This window comes from Fistularia commersonii, chromosome 1, assembly GCF_037954325.1.
Source record: "Fistularia commersonii isolate RoL2024-O1a breed Wild chromosome 1, RoL_Fcom_v1.0, whole genome shotgun sequence".
Taxonomy (NCBI): domain Eukaryota; kingdom Metazoa; phylum Chordata; class Actinopteri; order Syngnathiformes; family Fistulariidae; genus Fistularia; species Fistularia commersonii.
In genome coordinates, this window is record NC_141284.1 from 23,273,648 (window position 1) to 23,294,937 (window position 21,290).

Consider the following 21,290-nt stretch of genomic DNA (forward strand, 5'->3'; position numbering starts at 1 on the left):
AAAACTGTAGGTGATCTAGCTGAACGCAGTGCAGAGATAAAGGGTAATTTTGCTGATTGTTATCCAGATGATGTGATAACGGAATGATATGACTGAGAATAAAAGCATACATATAAAAGCGCAGGATTTTTTTTTTCTCATCGGAGAAGTGATTTTCTCTGTCTGCTGTGTTAAAGAACTCTGCCTTCCCCACACCCTTCAAGGCTGCATCGCACAACTGCAGTCAGTGAAAGCAGATAGTCTTTTTTTTTTTTTTTCAGATTCTGAGTGCAAAAAAGAGGACAACTCACAGACCCCTCAGTGTGGACGACACTCAGTATCTCAGCCCATCATGACTGGATCTGCACCCCTACTCTTAATGGTTGCTGTTGGATTCCATCTTCTTTTCACAGGTAAAGTATAAACGGCAGTTAAACTGACAATACTGGCTGGATTCATTTAGCAAAGTGAAATCGAGAACCACTAGGTGTATTATTTAGTTGTCAGTCATGTTTTGGTTCTTTGAATAGTTTTCTTTCTACATACCCTGTAAATGGCTTTTGATTTTTGCTTATTGTACTTGGTTAATAATAGCATGGATAAAGTACTGACATTCTTTACTGAGCTGTGGTCCAAAAAGACATTATAAAGAGCCTTGAATTTTAGATCTGATTTAAGCAAAAAGATAGCAATATTACCAGTGCTATTCTTTATGTTTCCTAAACAAGGGGTGCAAAAGTTTAATTATCAAACATAGTGCAATAGCATAGGGCAAAATACACAAGCGAACTCCTACTTTTCATTTTTACAAGTATGTCATCATTTGGGCTTTTTGCATCAACAAATATTGAAGAACTTTTTTTTACTTTGGTAATTTTGTTAACAACTGCCTTACAATGTGTTATTGCATATTATCATGTTTTCCTTGTATGCAAATCTTCATCTTAAAAAGATGAGTAGAGTGTGAAGTGCAATGTTTATCTGAAGGTGAGGAAATTAAGCATACATATATATATATCAAATGAATACATAAATGCATAAAACATAATAGTCTGAGTCAACCACATGTCTATTATATCACATTTAGATGCTGCTTACACTAGTAGCGTGAAGAATGATCCAACACCAGAGAAATCAGACAAGGTACAATATGTCACTTATTACATGCCCCTATGTCACTTATTAAACATCGTCTGTCTGTTTAAAAACAATAACAATTTATGGAACTATTTATCCTGTTACAGTGGAAAAGTGAAATGCCAATGATCTGCCCGCCATTACCTCCTCTCACCTCTTCTTCCTCCTCAGGTTGGTATTTTCATATACATGATCATCCATGCAGTTGTTTGCTGATCTTTATGTGCAGGCCCACGGTATTCAAAAGCACACAAAGCATCAGCTTGTGGGCTAAAGAAAATTTACCATCCAAAATTTCATGATCTGACGAGCTCATCTATGTCACCGCAAACGTTGTACATTCCATTGAGATTATCTCACGCCCAACAAGGGATTCATTCGGTCTTGGTAAAGTTCCCTTCATCTCACAATCCATGAAAAATGGTTCCTGAACAAATGGAAGAGCAACTTCTACCATGAATTCAGGTGTAAAGACATTAGTGCTGGTCTTCAAAATGAACTTAAAAAGGATTTGATGTATGATGCTGCACAAAATGCTGATGTGTGATGCTGCACAAATCAGCTAAACAAATATAATCTGAAAAATATATACGTATTCATATTCATTTTGGGGCAAAATAGAACTGCTACAAGACATTGAAGATGATTTTCAAGAATAGCTTGTGGTGTACTTGCGGTCATTTGTTTAAGACCTTCTCTTGACTTACCGACCATGTTTGAAAGGTCCTTGTTGGGGTTAGAGGCAAATGTGTTAATCCACCACTGGATCCTGACACAATTGACCCTTTTACCCCCAGTTGATGCTCTCACACCTGCGGATATCTCAGCTGTTTATACCCTGGGGATGCCTCTTTCGCACAGGTAGAAAGCTGAGATTGCAATATCATCATTCTGCTGTGTAAATAACAATACCTGCATAATTTATATTTTCCAGGCAAGTTCACAATATGTGACAGAGACGCTGTTAAGTCAATACAGTCAAAGTTTATTTAACTTCTTCTTCTCCTTATTATCAGACATGAAATATCTGGAGTGGTCAGCAGACTGGCTGGTGAGTCTGCAGCCATAAATCTGTAATGACGTTGCATTTTTTTAATCATTCACAATATAGTCAATTTAATATTACCTATATTTTGCTGTATATTGTAGTATAGTGTTAATGAAGATATCTTTCTGAAAATATGTGTTTCATTTTACTGGGTAATCAAGTTCAGACAGACAGGATCACTTCGAGGAAGTACAATGTTTTGTTACCTATTAACTACGTTAGAAACTGTAAAAGAAATGTAGTTTTAAAACAGCTGCAGGTTTTTGCAAAGAGTTCAGTTAAAGGTTAGAGAAACCAATGTCACAGGAAATACTAAAGAAAGGGTTTATGGAACCATATTCGTGTTATATCAATGAATTTATCTTTCACGATAACACAGTGGGCTGTAAAAGCAGGCCATTGACCTTCATTTCAAATAAAATGAGGTAAAATTAGAAATGTGAATCAATTTATTTTCCTTTTCATAACACCAGCTATTACATAGAGGCCATAATCCAGCCTCTGTATTTCATGGGAAATCCACGGGTGGATCATACATTACTCTGGGGTTCAGAAACACAATCAAAATAAGTTACCTGTATATGCATGTGGAACCAGTGTGCAAAAAAAATGCACATTTCCATTTGCATTTGATAGGTTGACTGGTTGAGCACCTGGAGTAGTATTGGTGTATATTGCTTTTTCTGCAAAAGGAATAGTATAATTGACAACATTCATATCCTTTCGTATCTTGCACAGACTTGATTTCTATCTTTAACCCCGAGGTGATCTCCATTAAACAGGTTTCATTGCATCAGAGGTAACACACATTCATGCAAATCTTCACACACACAGACACACTCATCCTCCAAAGCACACCCATAATTGCAGGTGTGCATACAAATACCTGACACGCACATACACACACACACACACACACACACACACACACACACACACACACACACACACACACACACACACACACACACACACTCGAAACTCGAGACTCGAATACCAGATTGCAGTTGTTATGATCGTTGTTTCCCACTTTGTTTCAGGAGTTTGTTTGATGAAGCAGGGGAATTATCCCAGTCTCTTTCACATCAGGTACATGTTCATTCTCAATTTTCCATGTTTGAAGCAAGAAAAACATTTCTATCATGTTTTTGATATCCCATGACAGCCTTACCGTTCTCTCTCTCATTACATTCCTATAAAAAAATCAACTAACTGTTAAGCTTTTTTTACCTCATGCATGTGCCGCCTCATCTTTACATTAGGATTGGCTGCCAAAGCATTTGTGATGTCACATATCATTCATGTTAGTCATGAAATCACATTTTACATCATGACCGGTGATAAAATGTATCACCTTGATTAATAAATGGGAAAAAGACCTGCGAGTGTAAGATTCCTGCAGTTTTGGACTAGAGAGACTCCAAAAAATTGATGCAATGATGCAAGAAAAGAAAGATCAAATGGCAAATAAAAACTTTCTCTTAAACAACTTTAAAATGCAGTATCAGGGACACATTGTTCCAACAAATTTCATCATAAAGAAACGTTTTGCTCATGAGTTGGTTCGAGATCAGCAACATTGGTTTTGAAAAGCTACTGTGATTGTTTGAAGGAACAAAGAGTTATCTGGCATTTGTGTGTGTGTGTGTGTGTGTGTGTGTGTGTGGTGTGTGTGTGTGTGTGTGTGTGTGTGTGGTGTGTGTGTGTGTGTGTGTGTGTGTGTGGTGTGTGTGTGTGTGTGTGTGTGTGTGTGTGTGTGTGTGTGTGTGTGAAGCAGGGTGGCACAGTGATACAATAGTTTGCATAGTCAGCTGACTGCAACAACCAGCTCACAGTTTACATGTGCTCTGTGTGCTGTTGCAGGGCAACATATTGATACCTCAAACCGAGAACATTTACTGTCCATATCAGGGACGCCGGTCACTGTCTGAAAAATGTTTACTTTGTCACTGGAATTTCTGTTGACTAAGGAAGCTTTTCGCTGTAAATCAAGATAGAAATGACGTGAACCCCCCACCCCCAAAAGCCAATTTTTTTTAAATTCCCACAGTCGATACCTGCAAATCAGTACTGTCCTACAAAATCAGTTTAAGAGAATTTTAATTAAAACAATAATGAATAAGAAAATTTGTAAAAATAATAAGCAAACATATAAATAGCTAAATAAATCTAAAGTTATCCTGTGAACACACTCAATGTATCATTGCTGTGTTAGTGGTTTTGTGATCTTGTAACACTATCTGGCAGTCACTGCAGACAGCAAAGAAAGATGTTCAATGTACCGGAAATCATTGTGAATACGACGATAACCGCTGAATCCTCTGGATCACTGAACACAGATATCAAGATGATGGTCCACACCGGAAAAACTCTCCTCTGAAAATTGTGATGAAGATTTCCCACCGTATCAGTCTGTCCTATTTCCATGTCTTTATCCCAGGTGCATTCAAAGTCATGTAGGATGGTGGTGATGCTCCTTCTTGTAACTTTACAGGTTGCAGACTGGAAGTTTTTGCTGATGTTTGTACCAGCAGGTCACATATGTGCCACGTCACCACATGTAAAGCTCTCTCTTTTATCCCCGCAATAAAATGTTGCTTGATTTTTGACTTGCTGTGTGTGTTAGCCTTGTCAAGGATGATCTCTTTGTCCAAAAGGTTGCTTCAGGTATCGACACAGCTGTCAAGGAAGCCGAAGCCGTGTTGGAAATTCTGCATGAACAGGTATAGCTCAATTTTTTAAAATGATTTGTGATGAAAGGGACATATGTAAAAAAAGAAAACTTTTTTTTTTTTATAGTTACATCACACATTAGTTCATGTGGTGGTCTGGGGAGCTAACCATCAGCAGGACAAGTAAGTGTTTTTTTGAACCTTTTTGAAATAACTTCTAAATGAAAAGTAAAAGCAGTGGAAGGATTTACTCATATTCTGGTCTTTATATTTAAAAACACAAAGTGGTGTATTTTTGCAATAAAGCCATGATCCATGGCACCAACCATATTCATGTTGCAGTGTCATATAAAGCAAAAGAACAACAAGAAAACATGACTAGAAAAAGAATAAAGAAAGTTTTGCAAGTTTTACACTTGATTTCTATCCTTTTTCCCATCTTTTTGTAGCTTGTGCAAATGTACGCCAGGTGAATCTACAGATCTGCATCTGCTCGTTGCAAGACTGCAAATGAAACTGCAGGTAATGCACATGCTAATAATCCCGTCCTGTGTGTTCACGCTCCGGCTTATCTGATCTGTCTTTGTCTGTGTTCACCCTCAGGTCTCCCTCAACAGTATCTTGGAAAAGTGGTCAAACAAAAGCGACTTTACCGTCCTGCTGCAGCCTGTTCCTCTTATCTCTGAGCCCATTTCACTTTCAGTAAGTACAAAAAACTATGCTATTACTATGATTGATTAATTGATTAATACATGACATACCTATGAAATTACTCATGTTACAAGAAAAATTATATATTCTTCACAGGAGAACACACTTTCTGACACAAACCGATTAGCTATTCAGTTGTGGAGAAACATGGTAAGCTCTTATCAATCAGATTCCTAAATTTTAATTCAGTGTGTTGTTAGAGTCAAAAAAAAGCACATGCACATGTAAAATATAATTATTAAAGATTTTCTGAACTAGAAGATGACCCCAGTCATAAAATGAGCAAAGAGGTAAGAGCGGCAAAGGAAGTAAGCTGATGACTGTTTGTTGCGCCTAAGAGAGATAAGATAAAATATAGGAAGATTAACCTGATGAGACACGCAGTGGTTTTCTTTATTTTTGCACATTCCATGTATGTAAGCTAAGTATCATGTACTAATCACCATTGGGCTGGATGTTTAATGGCTGCACAGGATGAGCTCACACGACATTACTATCATAACTTATCATGACTGTTTTTGTGGCAGCTTCAGCCATTGACAGGTCAGGAGGAGGTCGGGGACAGAAATGTCAACGCTATTCCTTGCCCCACCCAGGTGAGACGTAAAATGTAACATAAAAAAGCTGAGGAAAAATCATCCCCAGAATGTCATAGCACCACGTTCCACTGCAAAACAATATTAATGCTACACAAAATGACTTATTGCTGCAGAAGTATTCAGTGCCTGCTCAAAGAGTAACTTTCAGGGGAGGCTTTCAACCCAGTGATGTACTTATTTATTTATTTATCATTTTTATTTTCACAAATATATCAATCTAACCTCTTATGGTTAAGATAATAATGATATCACATTCTGGACCTCAATGTCCTGATGACTTACTATAAGTTTTTCATTATTAAGAATAGTTTACAACAGCTTCAGGAGTTCTATCGAGCTTTTCTGGCCTGTCGGGTTCCAGTGGCAACTGACAGGTACTGACAGGCCAAGCATCACGCGGCTGTGGTGGTTGCTGAAGTAAAAACTAGAGTGTGGGAGGGGTATGGTGAGGCCACGGAGAACAACTTTTGGAAAGCGCCAAGGAGATTCTGGTCTGCCATGCAACTGCTAGGGAGGGGGAAGCTGTACGCCGTTAACACTGTCTAAAGTGGAGATGGTGAGCTGCTGATCTCGACCCGGGACATTGCGGGTCGGTGGAAGGAATACTTCCAAGGTGTCCTCAATCCTCAAGACACGCCTTCCAACGAGGAAGCAGAGTCGCGGACTCTGGGGTGGACTCTCCTATCTCCAGGGCTGGGTTTCTTGTGGCTCTGGATGTTTTGGCGCTGTCCTGGTTGACACATCTCTGGAGGATCGCGCGGTAGGCAGGGGCAGTGCCAATGGATTGGCAGACTGGGGTGGTGATCCCTCCTTCCCCCAGAGAGTGTACTATAACTACAGGATGATCACACTCCTCAGCCTCCCTGGAAAAGTATACTCAGGGGTTCTGGAGAGGAGGGTCTAATGGGTCATTGAACCTCGAATCCAGGAGGAGCAATGTGGATTTTGTCCTGGCTTGGAAACAGTGGATCAGCTCCATATCCTCGGCAGGGTCCTTGAGGGCACATGGGTGTTTCCCCATCCACTTCACATGTGTTTAGTGGACCTGGAGAGGCCATTCGACCATGACTCAGGGGGAAATCCTGTGGGGGTGGCTCCGGGAGTATGGGGTACCGAACCCTGTAATTCACACTGTTCGATCCTTGTGTGATTGGTGCGAGAGCACGGTCCATATTGCCAGCTGTAATTCAGACTCGTTTCCGGTTAGAGTTGGACTTTGACACCAATTCTGTTCATAACTGTTATGGACAGAATTTTTAGATGCAGCCAGGTTGTTGAGGGGATCCAGTTTGGTGACCTCAGGATTTGGGTCTTTGCTTTTTGCAAATGATGTGGTTCTGTTCTCATCGGACCATGATTTCCAGCTCTTACTGGAGCGGCCAGCTGAATGTGAAGTGGTCGGGATGACCTCCAAATCCAAGATCATAGTACTCAGCCGGAAACGGGTGGAGGGCCTCGGGGGTCTTGTTTACAAGTGAGGGAAGGAGGGAACAGAAGTTCACCAGGTGGATCGGTACGGCGTCTACAGTGATGCAGACTATGCATCGGTCTATCCTGGTGAAGAAGGAGCTGAGCCAAAAGGCGAAGCTCTCAATTTGCCGGTCAATCTACATTCCTACCCTCACATATGGTCTTGAGCTGTGGATCGTGACCTGAAAGAACAAGGTCATGGATCCAAGTAGTTGAAATGAGCTTTCTCCACAGGGTGTCCGGGCTCTCCCTTGGAGACAGGTTGAGGAGCTTGGCCATCTGGGAGGGGCTCAGAGTAGAGTCACTGCTGCTCCTCGGTGGATAGGAGTCAGACAAGGTGGCTCGGGCACCTGGGGTTCCCCTTGGATGAGCTGGACCAAGTGTCCAGGAAGAAGGAAGTCTGGGCCTCAGGCGGTAGACAGTGGAAGAACAGCTAACATTGACTCCATTGTTTCTGCAGGGTGTTGTTAACTCACTAAATGACAACCTATTTTAAATATTGTTATACATCCTTATATTTGGATATTTGGAGTGTATCAATGATTTTTTTTTACTTTTCTTTTCCGACTAAGCTGTATTTTTCTGTTTGAAATGGAGTCCGACATTATGGTCCTGTTGAGAAAATACATTGAGAACCACAGCAGCAGTTCATTACCCATGATCTGAAAGTCTCGTGCTGAAATTGGCTCCCTTCATTGACATGTACATGCTTTTTAAATAGTAATGAAGTCGGAAATATCAGGATTTAACCATTTCAGTTTCAGAATTTTATGCTCTCGAATATCGGTTAATATTCATATAAAGTTTCAGAAATCCAGAACTGCTCAGCTGCTGGTTTGTGCTATTTCATGGTTTTCTCCAGAAGCGACCTTTCCTCCGGACACACGTGAATTCCCCAATAGACAGAGAGGAGATTTTCAACAGGGAAGCCTTTTCGATGACTGATCCGGTAAGAGCGTTACCATCTATGAAGTAGATTGTACAGAGGACTACAGTAAATGTAATTGGGCTTTGATTCGCATGTTTTTCAGGGAATGGGTACTGAGATACCCTGCACTGAACGTCATCCATCACCTACTACGCCTACTTCGGGTGGGGCAATTTTTTGTGTGCTATTTTCCTTGAATGGATAATGGTGTGAGTTTAAACTTATCCATCTCAACTTGACCTCCATGTGCAGTTCATGAACTCAGACCTGGAGATATCAGGGTGGTGGCTGCAGTTGGTGACTCTCTAACTGTGAGTTTATGGTACTTTTTTATATCCAGTCAAATTCATAAAGTACAAAAATTGCTTTATGGCATGTATTTTGATAGGCATTTAAACACATCCATAATAACACCATGGAAAAAGAGATAGACACATGAAAAATGCTAATTGAAATTGTTAACAGTTTTGCAGTATATTAACACTTACCACGTTAAAAGAGTGTTTTTCCATTTTATCCATGGATGCTCTCCATGTTAACCTTTTTATCCATGGGGTTGCTAAACATAATTAAAGAAAAACTCTGCTGAACAGGGTGAGAGCCCGCACTCTGCATTTGTTTATATAATGTTCTATGTTGCTTTAAAATTCACCTGCCTGAAATAATATCAAACAAAAGGGAAAAGACAAAAGTCACTGTATCAAAGTCTTGCCCCAAAGTAAATAAACTTCACGTGTGCTGATGTGATGTGAGTTTTGTTATTTTCAAAATAACTTTATGTAAAAATGATCATTGCAGCTATCATGTTTCTTTAGGTTAAAGCATGTTTTCACTCTCACAATAATCAGCATATCATCCGTGAATTATTATGTAAAACTGATAGCAATACAATTTGTTCCACCAATTGTAAGGATGGGGATTCAAAGAATATCTCTAGGAGTATGATAAATTACTATGATTACTTTTACTTAAATGTGTGTCACACACAGTTATGAAGAAAACATGCTAATATAAAAAGCACTCTTAGTTTTGCTGATCCTTTTTCAATATGTTATTGATAGCATAAAGATTTTGTGAAACTTCATGCTAAAAGCTCAAAATGCACATACAGGTTTGGGACTATGGATGGTTATTTTTGAAAGGGCCCTGTTTACAATGCCTTGTAAGCCATTTCTTTTCACTAGGTACTTACTGGTTGATCATTACAGGCTGCCAATGGAGTCGGTGCAAGGACAGACAACCTCCTGTTGGTGATTAATGAATACCGTGGACTGTCATGGAGGTAAGACAGCTTCATGCATATTTTGGTACTTTGGTTCTATTTTGAAAGGTCATAGTGATCTTGGGACACTAACAGAGTATTTCTGCCATTTGCAGCATCGGTGGTGATGAAAACATTACCACTGTGACCACTCTGCCGAGTATGTGAATCTTACTCATTCATTCCATTAACGCTAACTGGAGGATATTCATGTGAAAAATGAAGGACTCCACATATTGATTTTTTTCCAGTATTCAAAAACTGGTATGAAAACTGGTAAAACTACCAATCAGCATGTTTCTTCAGTATAATTGGACATAACACTGAGTCTGATAAACAAAGTATCATCCTGGCTCCCAGCGTGATGATTGTGTGAACAGGCATAAAATACAAAGCAAAACAAGACAATTTCAGTGAAATAACAACATATGGTTTCTGCTCAATATTTCATCCCAAAATATTGGTATTATAAGCAAATGAAGATATTTAATTACAAAGCCAGCATCTACCTCTTTCAAGGACGCCAATACTTCTGGGCATTCCTATCAAATACAAGATCATAATGACTTGGCTCTCATATCATTCTGTTTGATAACATCATCAATAACGGCAAGTTCTCACCATCATTCCACACATGACTGTCTATCGTCCATCTAACATTGTAAATCAATTATATAGTTGTAGAATATCGATAGCAGTTATCACTTAGATGTTATCTTGTCTTGTCAGCATATTACAAACTCCAATTCCAATGAAGTTGGGACGCTGTGCAAAACGTAAATAACAACAGAAAACTGTACAATGATTTGCAAAAATTTTTTAAACCAATATTCAGTTTAATATACTACAAAGACTAGATATTTGCTAACTAGATAATGTTTTTTTGCATTTTAAATTTTAAATTTTAAATTTTAAATCATTTTAAATTTGATGCCTGCTTTCCAAAAAAGCTGGGACTGGGGCATTTTTACCACACCTTTGCATCACATTTCCGTTTAACAACACTCGATAAGCATTTTGGAACCGAGGGCACTAATTTTTTAAGATTTGCAAGTGGAATTCTTTCCCATTCTTGCTTTATGTACAACTTCAATTACTCAACAGTCCGGGGTCTCTGTTGTTGTATTTTGGGCTTTGTAAAGTGCCACACATTTTTAATAAGAGACAAGTCTGGACTGCAGGCAGGCAAGTCTAGTACCTGCACTCTTTTACAATGAAGCCTCGCTTTTCTAATTCGTGCAGAATGTGGCCTGGTATTGTCCTGCTGAAATAAGCGGGGGCATCCCTGAAAAAGACGCTTCTTGCATGGCATGGCTTCTTCTGTATGTTTCTTTCAGCATTAATGGTGCCTTCACAGATGTGCAAGTTCCGCATGTTGTGGGCGATAGCACACTGCCATACCATCACAGACGCTGGCTTTTGAACTTTGCACTGATAACAATCTGGAGGGTCCTTTTCCTTTTTGGCCCAGACGACATGATGTCCATTACTTTCCAAAACAATATGAAATGTAGACTCATCAGACCACACTTTTTTTGCACTTTCCCACTTCGCATCAGTCCATTTCAAATGAGCTCGTGGCCAGTGAAACCGGTGGCGTTTCTGGGTGTTGTTGATGTATGGCTTTCGCTTTGCATGGTATAGTTTTATGATCACAGGAATTCAATATTGTTTGTTGACCTTGCTGCTTGTGCACAGAGATTTCTCCAGATTCTCCCAACCTTTTGGTAATATTATAGACCATAGATGATTAAATCCCTAAATTCTTTGAGATTGCACGTTGAGAAATGTTGTTCTTAAACTGTTGAACTATTTGCTCATGCAATTGTTCACAAAGTGGCAAACCTCGCCTTATCCTTGCTTGTGAACAGCTGAGCTTTTGGGGGATGCTCCTTTTATACCCAAATACAACACTCTCTTGTTTCCAAATACCTGGAGAATATTCCAAACAAGTGAGCATTTTTTGAGCATTCCTCAACTTCCCATGTCTCTTTTTGCCTCTGTTCAAGCTTTTTTGAAATGTATTGCCGGCATCATATTCAAAATGAGGGAATTTATGCAAAAAACAATAACTTCTATCAGCTTGAACATTAAATCTATTGTATTTTGAGTGTATTCAACTGAATAAAGGTTGAAAGTGATTTGCAAATCATTGTGTTCTGTTTTTAGTTACATGTTTCACAATATCCCAACTTCATTGGAATTTGGGGTTTGTACAAAATGATAAACAGACTGCACAAATTTCACTGAGGTAGTGAACCGTTTGCTCAGGAAAATATTAGATGAGTATGAGGATGGATGAGAATAACACACTATCAGACATTTCTTGATGACAAACTTTCCTACATCTTAGAATATGGATTGATACATCTTTCATGACTTCAGATTATTGTCAGATATGTAACTTAATTCTTTTAAGCATCATTTAATGTTTTCTGAATCCTGCTGCACAATCCTTGCTGTGGTCTACAGACATCCTAAAGGTGTTTACCCCGTCTTTGACTGGCTACTCTGAGGGAATAGGTAAGGAGGACAGTCCGAAGGCCTTCCTCAACCAGGCTGTGGCAGGAGCCAAGAGTGGGTCAGTTAAACTCTGAACTTCTTATTCTCGATATACATTTCTTACTTTTCAATCTTATTTTTTGATCTGATAATCAGTGCAACCTCGGAGCGCTTAAGTCCGAGAGCAATTAAAGTTCAATGACAGCAGCAAATCAAAATAGTCTTCTGTTTCTAGTGACATGGTAGGCCAAGCTCGCATCCTGGTGGACAAAATGAAAAGCGATACGGTAATGAGCCGTATGATGCAGATGCAACAAGCTTTCGGGTAATCTCAGTTGCAATTTTCTGTTCACAGAACCCAGATTAATGCCATGTTTTCTCCACATGTCTATTGCAGCGCATTGATTTCCACAACGACTGGAAAGTGATCACCGTGTTTGTCGGTGGCAATGATATATGTGACTTCTGTACGGACACTGTGAGCACGCTTTCCAAATACTGACCATTTTTTTATAGCTCATGTTTGTTGTTTTTTTTTTGATTCACAGACAAAAATCTTCATCAGAATCTAATGTATTGTTTTGTCCACATCTGAACTGCTACTTAACCTGATGCTTTGTGGGTTGCAGATTTTATTTTCACCCAGGAACGTGGTCGGTCGTATACGTCAAGCTCTGGACATACTCCATAATGAAGTATATACAATCCTTTTTTTTTTCATTTCATTCAACTCCCTTAATTTACACTGCAAGTTAGCCCTTTCATAATCTCAATGACAAATTTATAACTGATGTTTAACATCCAGGTTCCTCGTGCTTTTGTCAATCTGGTCGAGCTGTTAAATATTGTGCCGTTGCGTGATTTGCACCAAGATGCAAGTTTAGGCTGTCCTTCCTGGTTTGTGAGGTCAGTTAATATTGGATGAGTAAAAAAAAAAGGGGTTCCACGAGAATTAAAAAAGTCTTCATTTAATTGTGTCGTTGTTTACGTCTCAGATTAGTTTGTCCCTGCATCCTGAAGCCCATCGAGGGATCCGCTGAACTCCGAAAGGTCAACCAGTTCAACAGAGCCTATCAGGTATGATGGTTGAGGAAAAGTGGAAGGAATATTCAGCCCACAGAATAATTCATATAATGCCGTGGAAATATTTGTGGGCTATTTGACTTTTAGAGCACAAACATTAATTGAAAAGCTTTATAACTCATTTTTAAAGAAAAAATATAAGTAAGTCTTTGAACACCCATTGCACTGAAATATCCTCCATGTTCTGCAATACGACCGCAAGATCACAGATTGTTCTTCTTTTCCCAGTATGAAATGAGAAAACTGATTGACTCTGGGCGCTACGACTCTCATGACAATTTCACCGTAGTATTACAGCCCTTCTTCAGAGAGATTTTCCTTCCCAGGTTACAGGTAAGAGATGGTGTGCTCATTATATTTTGGCCAAGATTTCAAGGTTACTCATTTAGAGATCAAGGAGAGAATCCAGGGGCACGAATCAGATAATAAGGGGGGCAGAGCGATGAAAACAACAAACGCAACTCAGCTAAAACTCAACAGTGGAACTAACAGCCAGGGCACAAATGAACAAAACGCAAGCCGCCCGGAGACAAATTTGTAAAAAAAATATATATTATTGGTCGAATGAATAAGAAATTGGCCATACAAAATGTAACTTTTCCTTTGTAAAGTTTGTCTGACCTGATTTTAAAGCTCCTTTCAGTCATCAGTTTTCCAAAAATTCAAGTAGTGCTTTGTCTTGTTTGTTTGTTTGTTTTCTGCCTTGCTTTCCCGCCTCTCTGACAGGACGGCCGGCCTGATCGGTCTTACTTTTCACCCGACTGCTTCCATCTCAGCCAGAAGGCTCACACCCTCATGGCTCGTGCACTTTGGAATAACATGGTAGGTCTTTATTGTCCTCCCACAATGTTCTTTGTCAAACACTGCCATATATTTCTGTTCCCAATGACATACTATTAACAATTTTACAGCTGGAACCGGTGGGAAATAAGACTTTCACTCAAGATTTCATGGCTGGGATTGATTTAAAGTGTCCTGCTGAGGTCATTCTTTTTGTACTTCACAGTAAATCATCCAAACCACACACATTCTCAGCTTCTGTAAAAGTCTGTTTTTGTTAATTCTGGTCTTGCCCCTTTCATTATTAGATCAAACCATTTTTCAGGACTGCACTGAACAGCAACTATACCTTCCCAGGCCTTCCCCCCACCCCTGCTCCTGTTACTGTATGTTTTATTCTATGAGTAACATTCATCCTACATCACACCGTTTTGCTATCAGTGCTTAAAACACTTAAAACACTTGATAGCCTTAACTTTAACCTTAACTTTGACACTTTATATTTTATTGTATTTCTTATTCTCCCTCCTTCTTACTATTATCTATTATTGTTATGTTTTGCTTGAAACTCTGGCACAACACTTTCCTTCGGTTGTTCTTATCTTATCTTATCTTATCTTATCTTATCTTATCTTATCTTATCTTATCTTATCTTATCTTATCTTATCTTATCTTATCTTATCTTAAAATATTCTTGCAATCCTCTAGAACTGGGGTAGTGACTTCACCTGCCTTAATACAGCTCCCTCTGTCTCCGTGCCAACATCAGGTAAACATTTAGCCTCAGGGATCTTTTTTTTTTTTTTTTATCAATTTTTTCTTTTTTTGGGGGGGAGGGGGGTGACCATAAAATATGAACATGTGACTCTCTTGTTAGTTCACAAACTACGACCAGCAGACATCCAGGTGGTGGCTGCTTTGGGAGACTCTTTAACAGTAAGATGAGGCAAAAGAAGTCAAAGATAGTTCAAAGTATGTACATATACATATACAATTGTGTGTGTGTGTGTGTGTGTGTGTGTGTGTGTGTGTGTGTGTGTGTGTGTGTGTGTGTGTGTGTGTGTCTGTGTCTGTGTCTGTGTGTGTGTGTGTGTGTGTGTGTGTGTGTGTGTCTGTGTCTGTGTGTGTGTGTGTGTGTGTGTCTGTGTGTGTGTGTGTGTGTTCTTTTTGTAGACTGGTTTCGGTGCCAAGGCAAAGAACCTGCTACAGCTGAGGACTGAGTACAGAGGCGTATCATGGAGGTGGGAGACTGTAAACTTTATATGTAACAAATAGATTCCATTATATTGAGACTACTGTGTTTAATATTACTTTATTTTCCATCAACAAGCATCGGAGGTGATAAAACCCTTGAGACCACCACGACTTTACCCAGTAAGACATAAAATCACGCCTGTGTCCGCACTGCTTTCCTCGCTTGTCTTCTCCTTCCTGCTTTTCCCTTCAGGGGTCACCATAACAAATCAACTTCCATCTAACCCTATTCTCCGTATCCTCCTCTCTCACACCAACAACCTTCATATCCTCACTCACTACGTCCATAAATCTTCTCTTTGGTCTTCCTCGAGACCACCGCTTTCCTGGCTTGTAATACACATTCTTGCCACTAGATGGAATAGTTGGCCTGTAATGAGTGGCTGTAGTGGCAATAGTTTCTGTGTTTTCTGCAGTAATTTCCCCACTTTGTCACAGATATCCTGAAGAAATTTAATCCAAACATCAGAGGAGTGTCCCTGGGTCAAGGGAAAAGAAAGACTGGTTTCAACATGGCTGTATCTGGAGCTAAAATTTCGTGAGTCCTGATTTTTTAATGACGTTTGAATGAGTCTGTATTCCATATCCGTGTTTTTCATATATATGTGTGTTTTGCGTGTGTGTGTGTGTGTGTGTGTGTGTGTGTGTGTGTGTGTGTGTGTGTGTTTGTGTGTGTGTATAGAGGAATCCCAGGACAAGTGAGACGCCTAATTGATGCAATGAAAAATGACTCAGTAAGTTTTCAGTTTCTCATATCAGGCTAAGAAATGCACTGTGATGTGAGAGGAGGCAATGCCTGAATTACATCTTTGTGTGTCCTCTTCCACTCTGATTTTAACTTTTTATTCTAATCGAAATAGTCAGTGGACTTTGAGAAGGACTGGAAGCTGGTGACCCTCTTCATCGGAGGCAATGACCTGTGTCAGTACTGCAATGACCGCGTGAGTCGTCACAGGAAATCTTCCTTTGCTGATCCAATGGATCTTTGAAGCATTTCCCTCAGTAACAGGATAATACGTGTAATAGTCCCTTGCAATCCCTGGGTGTTAGATGAAGCACTGTGTGGAACTGTCTCATGATATCACTCTCCAAATGGGACCATGCACTGGAACAGAATAATCAAGCTTTGTCAACTGGCCTCCCCTAAATGTTTTATTGTGTCAGAGTGAGATGAGAGCAGACATGGCTGCGTTTGAATGAGAACATTCTGTCACTTTACCCCTTCAACACAACACCCCCCCCCTCCTCTATTTCAGCCTCTGTTTGCATCACACAGGGCACACTGACAGACCCTGTTCTCAAAGAGGCATAAACAACACAGAAATCGACCCAGACTCTCTTCACCCTGTTACTCCCGCTTCTCTTCTCTCCTTTTCCCTCCCATTTCTCCATTACTCCTTTCAATATTTACTGAAAGAATGGCCTCCAATTTAATTGGCAAAACATCAAGTGGAAAAAGACACTTCCAGGTAATTTGCCATCTATCCAAAATAAGATACCCTTCACTTCTTCGTGGACAAGTGATGACCTAGACATCCTCCCACTGCTTAACTTACCAGTGAAAGGTCATCAACACAATGGTAAAAACACAATTTGGTCATTTTGTGAGATACGCATCTTGCATGGTGCGAGATAATACTGAAACAAAAATAGATGCCTTTCTGAAAAGGTGCAGGTGATCTGCTGACTTATTTTCTTTTTGGAAAACAGATGTGACAAAGTAGATAGATGCACCATGATATTTTCACCTCTGTCTTTTAATGCAATAGATACTCTGTGGAATTACATTTTACACAAAGGTGAAGGGTGCAATCATTGCACCCGTTGGTTCTGTCAGGAATGTATTCCTAGCTGTGTGTTTGCTTTGAAAATCACGGTGTCTCATGACTTCTTATTATTATTTCAAGACATGGTGAATTAATGAGTATTTCATTGAACGAGTATTTGATGACTTTTGATTAAAGCAGGCTACTGATATCAGAGACTTCCAATTCATTGTGTTGAGGCCAACTAGTTATTACTATAGTCTAAGACAATAGGATCAGCTCTATCCTCTCATCTTACTGAAGAAGTCATTAGCAACAGGCTTTTAAAATGAAAACAGAGACAATCCAGTCAATGAGGAATGTGAGAATTCATCAAAAAACAAAGGATAAGTGAAATAGAAGTGACTTCTGTGTTTTGTTGCCTTTTAGAGTATTAAGTCTTTAAGTGTAACCTGTGTGATGCAGATTAACTCCGAGGCTGTTATCGCAGCAGTTTCAAGATTAGTTATTGCCTGTATTATCCTGTGTCTTACCGTTGCATAGCCCCTGCTGTTGCCCTTAAATGTGCCTCAGTTATTTTGATTTCTATTGGCCAAAGAAAATAGCTCACCTTGAATTAGCTCTTACCCCATTCACTCATTTGTCACAGGCATCTTTATCACCTCAGAACTACAGCGATCATATGATGACAAGCTTGGATATGCTATACAAAGAGGTGAGAGCATGTTATTTATGTAAAACAGCCAATAGCATATTAAAACCAATGGTTTTTTTTTTCTCCTGTTTTATTTTGTTTATTTTCTTTGGCAAAATAAAGTTTTACTTGGTATCCCATCTAAGGTTCCCAGGGCAATCGTCAATGTCTTGGAGATTCTGGAAATTGAAGGCCTTCGCAGGATCAAAAGGGATAGTCTTGGGTGTGGTGTGTTACAAAAGTATGTTCATTAAACCATTAAACCATTAATGCCAAATCAGTTATGCATTAACCATGACCACAGAACCAATGGTAGGAATAAGGCCTTTTGAGATAGCAGCATTTCTCAATAGTGCCTTGTTGTAGTCATTCAAGGTAAAATAAACTGTATCTGGTGGTACCTATAAATAATTGAATTTTTGTCTTCAAAATCTGTGTTAACCTCTCAGTAATCGCGTTAATATTATATTTGGCGATCCAAATATAAAATATAAATTAATATATAACATAAATTTCTCCTCATGCTCAGATATGTCTGCCCTTGCTTCCTGTTACCGGGAGATGATTCTCCAGAATTAGCAGAAGTCAAACGAATCAATCGACAAATGCAGGTAAGTACACTTTATCAATACCCGCAAATGTGTTTTTGACACTTTTCAGCCATTGAGTTATTATGTTACTGGTTATTGGTTATTATGCACCAATGCATGTGGAAATAAGGGAATCTGAGCAGTGAATTAACAGCAAACTGTAATGTCAAACTATAATTTACTAACTATTAACTGAGTACAAGTATAGTTTTGTTCTCTTGGTATAATTTGTTGAAGCTTGACATAAATTATTGAAATAGAAGCTCGTAATGGTGCATCATTAGTCATTAACTAAAACTCCCCTGTTCTGTAATAGTTATTTATGGATCAACTAAGATTAATGTGTCTGTGTGTGTGTGGTTGTGTGTACTGTATATACTGTATATACTGTATGTGTGTATGTATAAAAAGTGTGGTGTTGCTAAGTGTTGTCTCTTTACTTAGGAGTTATCCCAAGGGCAGCCTCAGTAACATGGGCATTTGTGCTCTTTCAGATTGACACGGAAAAGTTGGTGAATGGAGGCCGCTATGATAACAGAGAGGACTTTGCAGTGGTTGTGCAACCTTTTTTCAAGAACACTGTTGTTCCTTTGAATGCTGTAAGTCATCCATGCACCCTCCCACAATTTTATTTACTGCACTAAAATTATATTTAGGTTGTTGTTATTATCCCTTCAGAGCACTTAATTCCTCCAAACACAGCTTTTAATTTACTTTTTTTGCCGCAGGATGGCAGACCTGACACCACCTTTTTCTCTGAAGACTGTTTCCACTTCAGTGAACGGGGACATGCAAACATGGCTGACGCCATATGGAGTAACATGGTGAGTTTGGCAAAGGTGTAAGCTGAAGGATTTTGGATGAAGCATCTCACTGCAGTATGTTCATTCAAGATTCAAAGAGTTTATTGTCATATGTACAGTGTAGAACTGTGTTTCCCTGCACAGTGAAATTCCTACTTTTCAGTCCGCAGTGCATCTGGATATGTGCTGATAGAAGAGTGTAAACATTATTATAAATATGATTACAGATATGAATATGAATATGAATAAGACGTTTGAGTGCAGCTTGGTGTGCAACTCACAAAGAGCAGGTGCAAGGATGAGGGCAATTTAAGAGGCAATAGACTTTACATGTTTATGAACTGAACGCTGTGTTTTTTCCTGTAGCTGGAGCCGGTCGGTAAAAAGCACACATACAATAATTTCAAGAATGGTAGGAAGAGCATCAAGTGCCCCACTGAGGTAAGAAAGATGCAATTCAAGCAATTCTCACAGGGCGCTGCTGACACAGTTGCCAGCCAATTATGAGTGTTCATGGTCCTTGAAAGTGACCTCTTCCTTCTGTGCCCCAGGAGCATCCTTACATCTTCACAAAGGTGAACAGCTTGCCCAGTATGACCACAACCACAGTGTTACCCCTCACCTCCACATCACCCCCAGCACAAAGCACAACCCTGCCTCACACCTTGGAGTGCTCAGAGAACGTGCCAGTGTGGCTCGCTGCTGTGCTCGCTGTGACGGGTCTTCTGATAGGCTGGGGCTCTACCTGGCTCCTCCTCTCCTGCAGAGCTCAGAGAAGCAAGAGAATGATGACAGCTGCAGTGGAGATGAAGGGCACTATGTTTTAAACTGCTATGTACTGCAACTCTGCACTGAACTTCTTAAGAAGGGCTTTGAGACCACAACTACAGAGCCTCATTTCATTATTTAGGAAATAACAAAAAGCATTACTTCCAGTATAAATCTGTATGCTGGCACTCTCATCTTCCACTGTAAAACTTTTGTTTTCACCTTAGCGTGGTGGAAATTGTACATTGGTTCTAATTCAATGCTCAATAGAAGACACGAAACAAATTAAGGATATTTGATTATTCTGAATTTTAAAATATTAACATCATTGCATTGTATTCCCCGTGAACGTGGATTAAATCACATGGTTGTCTTTAAAACTCTAAAGACACATATTCAAAGTTGTAAAGCTGTTGCCGGTCTAAACGGTTAATATACCCTGTCCCACTCTACAATGAACCAGTCACACCAAAAAGAAACACAAATTGTGATTTTGTGTACTAAAACATGTCATCGAGGGAGTTATGTCACATCTTGGAACAACAGTTTGGGGACTTTTTGGATGAATCACAGATACTAAATGAAGCAAAAATGTGCATTTTTGTTGTTTATGAAGGTACAAATGACATGTTTTTGTGTTTGTAAATATGTTTAATTATGAAATTATTAACATTTTGGGAAGATTTCTGGAATAAATGTACATAGAAAAAAGATATCCAAACAAACAGATCAGTCATGTTGTACTCTAGTCTGGTGCCAAGGAACTCATCTCCACGTCATCTGAGATTTATTTAAGATATAACTGAACCACCATACTCTGTCAAAGGCCATCATAAATCATTCAAAACACCTCTGAATGGCTAATCAGACTTTATTATTACCATCCGTGATGATAAAACATTAAATAGTGAATTTATGATCACAGGTTGATAAAGAGAATGGTTGCCTCTTTATTATGACACCAACCAGCAAAAGATCATAAATCCACCTGCAAAAGCACTGAATACAGTACATTTGAGCTGCTTAAGGGGCAAAACATATCAAATTCTTTGATTCCAATTATACAGGAGACGACCCGTGGTGGTTAATCATTTTTAATTCTACATCTATCAATTAAGAATTTGAAATATATTTTTCTCATACGTATCATACACTCACACAGGTGACATATATCACTCACACGTATGTTTAGCATGTATTTTATATATGTTTTGGATTGGATGGAACTAGCTGACATGGTCTAAA

At 39.2% G+C, this 21,290-nt stretch overlaps 1 protein-coding gene across 2 annotated transcripts; it reads left to right on the plus strand.

Annotated features, from left to right (window-relative positions):
• The first annotated feature begins 313 nt into the window (after positions 1–313).
• plb1 (phospholipase B1) lies at positions 314–20,957 on the plus strand. Of its 2 annotated transcripts, XM_086159645.1 has the most exons (43): positions 314–392; positions 1,067–1,122; positions 1,224–1,287; positions 1,914–1,977; positions 2,133–2,167; positions 2,903–2,963; positions 3,205–3,253; positions 4,659–4,724; positions 4,822–4,887; positions 4,964–5,019; positions 5,286–5,358; positions 5,440–5,538; positions 5,644–5,697; positions 6,075–6,143; positions 8,479–8,565; positions 8,648–8,708; positions 8,797–8,855; positions 9,753–9,826; positions 9,922–9,965; positions 12,278–12,386; positions 12,543–12,594; positions 12,705–12,785; positions 12,937–13,002; positions 13,113–13,213; positions 13,303–13,384; positions 13,619–13,723; positions 14,117–14,212; positions 14,302–14,373; positions 14,479–14,556; positions 14,879–14,939; positions 15,048–15,106; positions 15,344–15,411; positions 15,501–15,544; positions 15,863–15,962; positions 16,107–16,158; positions 16,285–16,365; positions 17,840–17,905; positions 18,031–18,125; positions 18,414–18,495; positions 18,969–19,073; positions 19,203–19,298; positions 19,644–19,718; positions 19,829–20,957. In XM_086159645.1, exons 1-43 carry the CDS (start codon positions 332–334, stop codon positions 20,102–20,104), a joined length of 3,300 nt encoding a protein of 1,099 aa, XP_086015771.1. In that variant the 5' UTR covers positions 314–331; the 3' UTR covers positions 20,105–20,957. The 2 variants fall into 2 exon arrangements, with proteins under 2 accessions (XP_086015771.1, XP_086015852.1); XM_086159726.1 differs by lacking the exons at positions 314–392; positions 1,067–1,122; positions 1,224–1,287; positions 2,903–2,963 and having other exon boundaries at positions 1,957–1,977.
• The last annotated feature ends 333 nt before the right edge of the window (positions 20,958–21,290 follow it).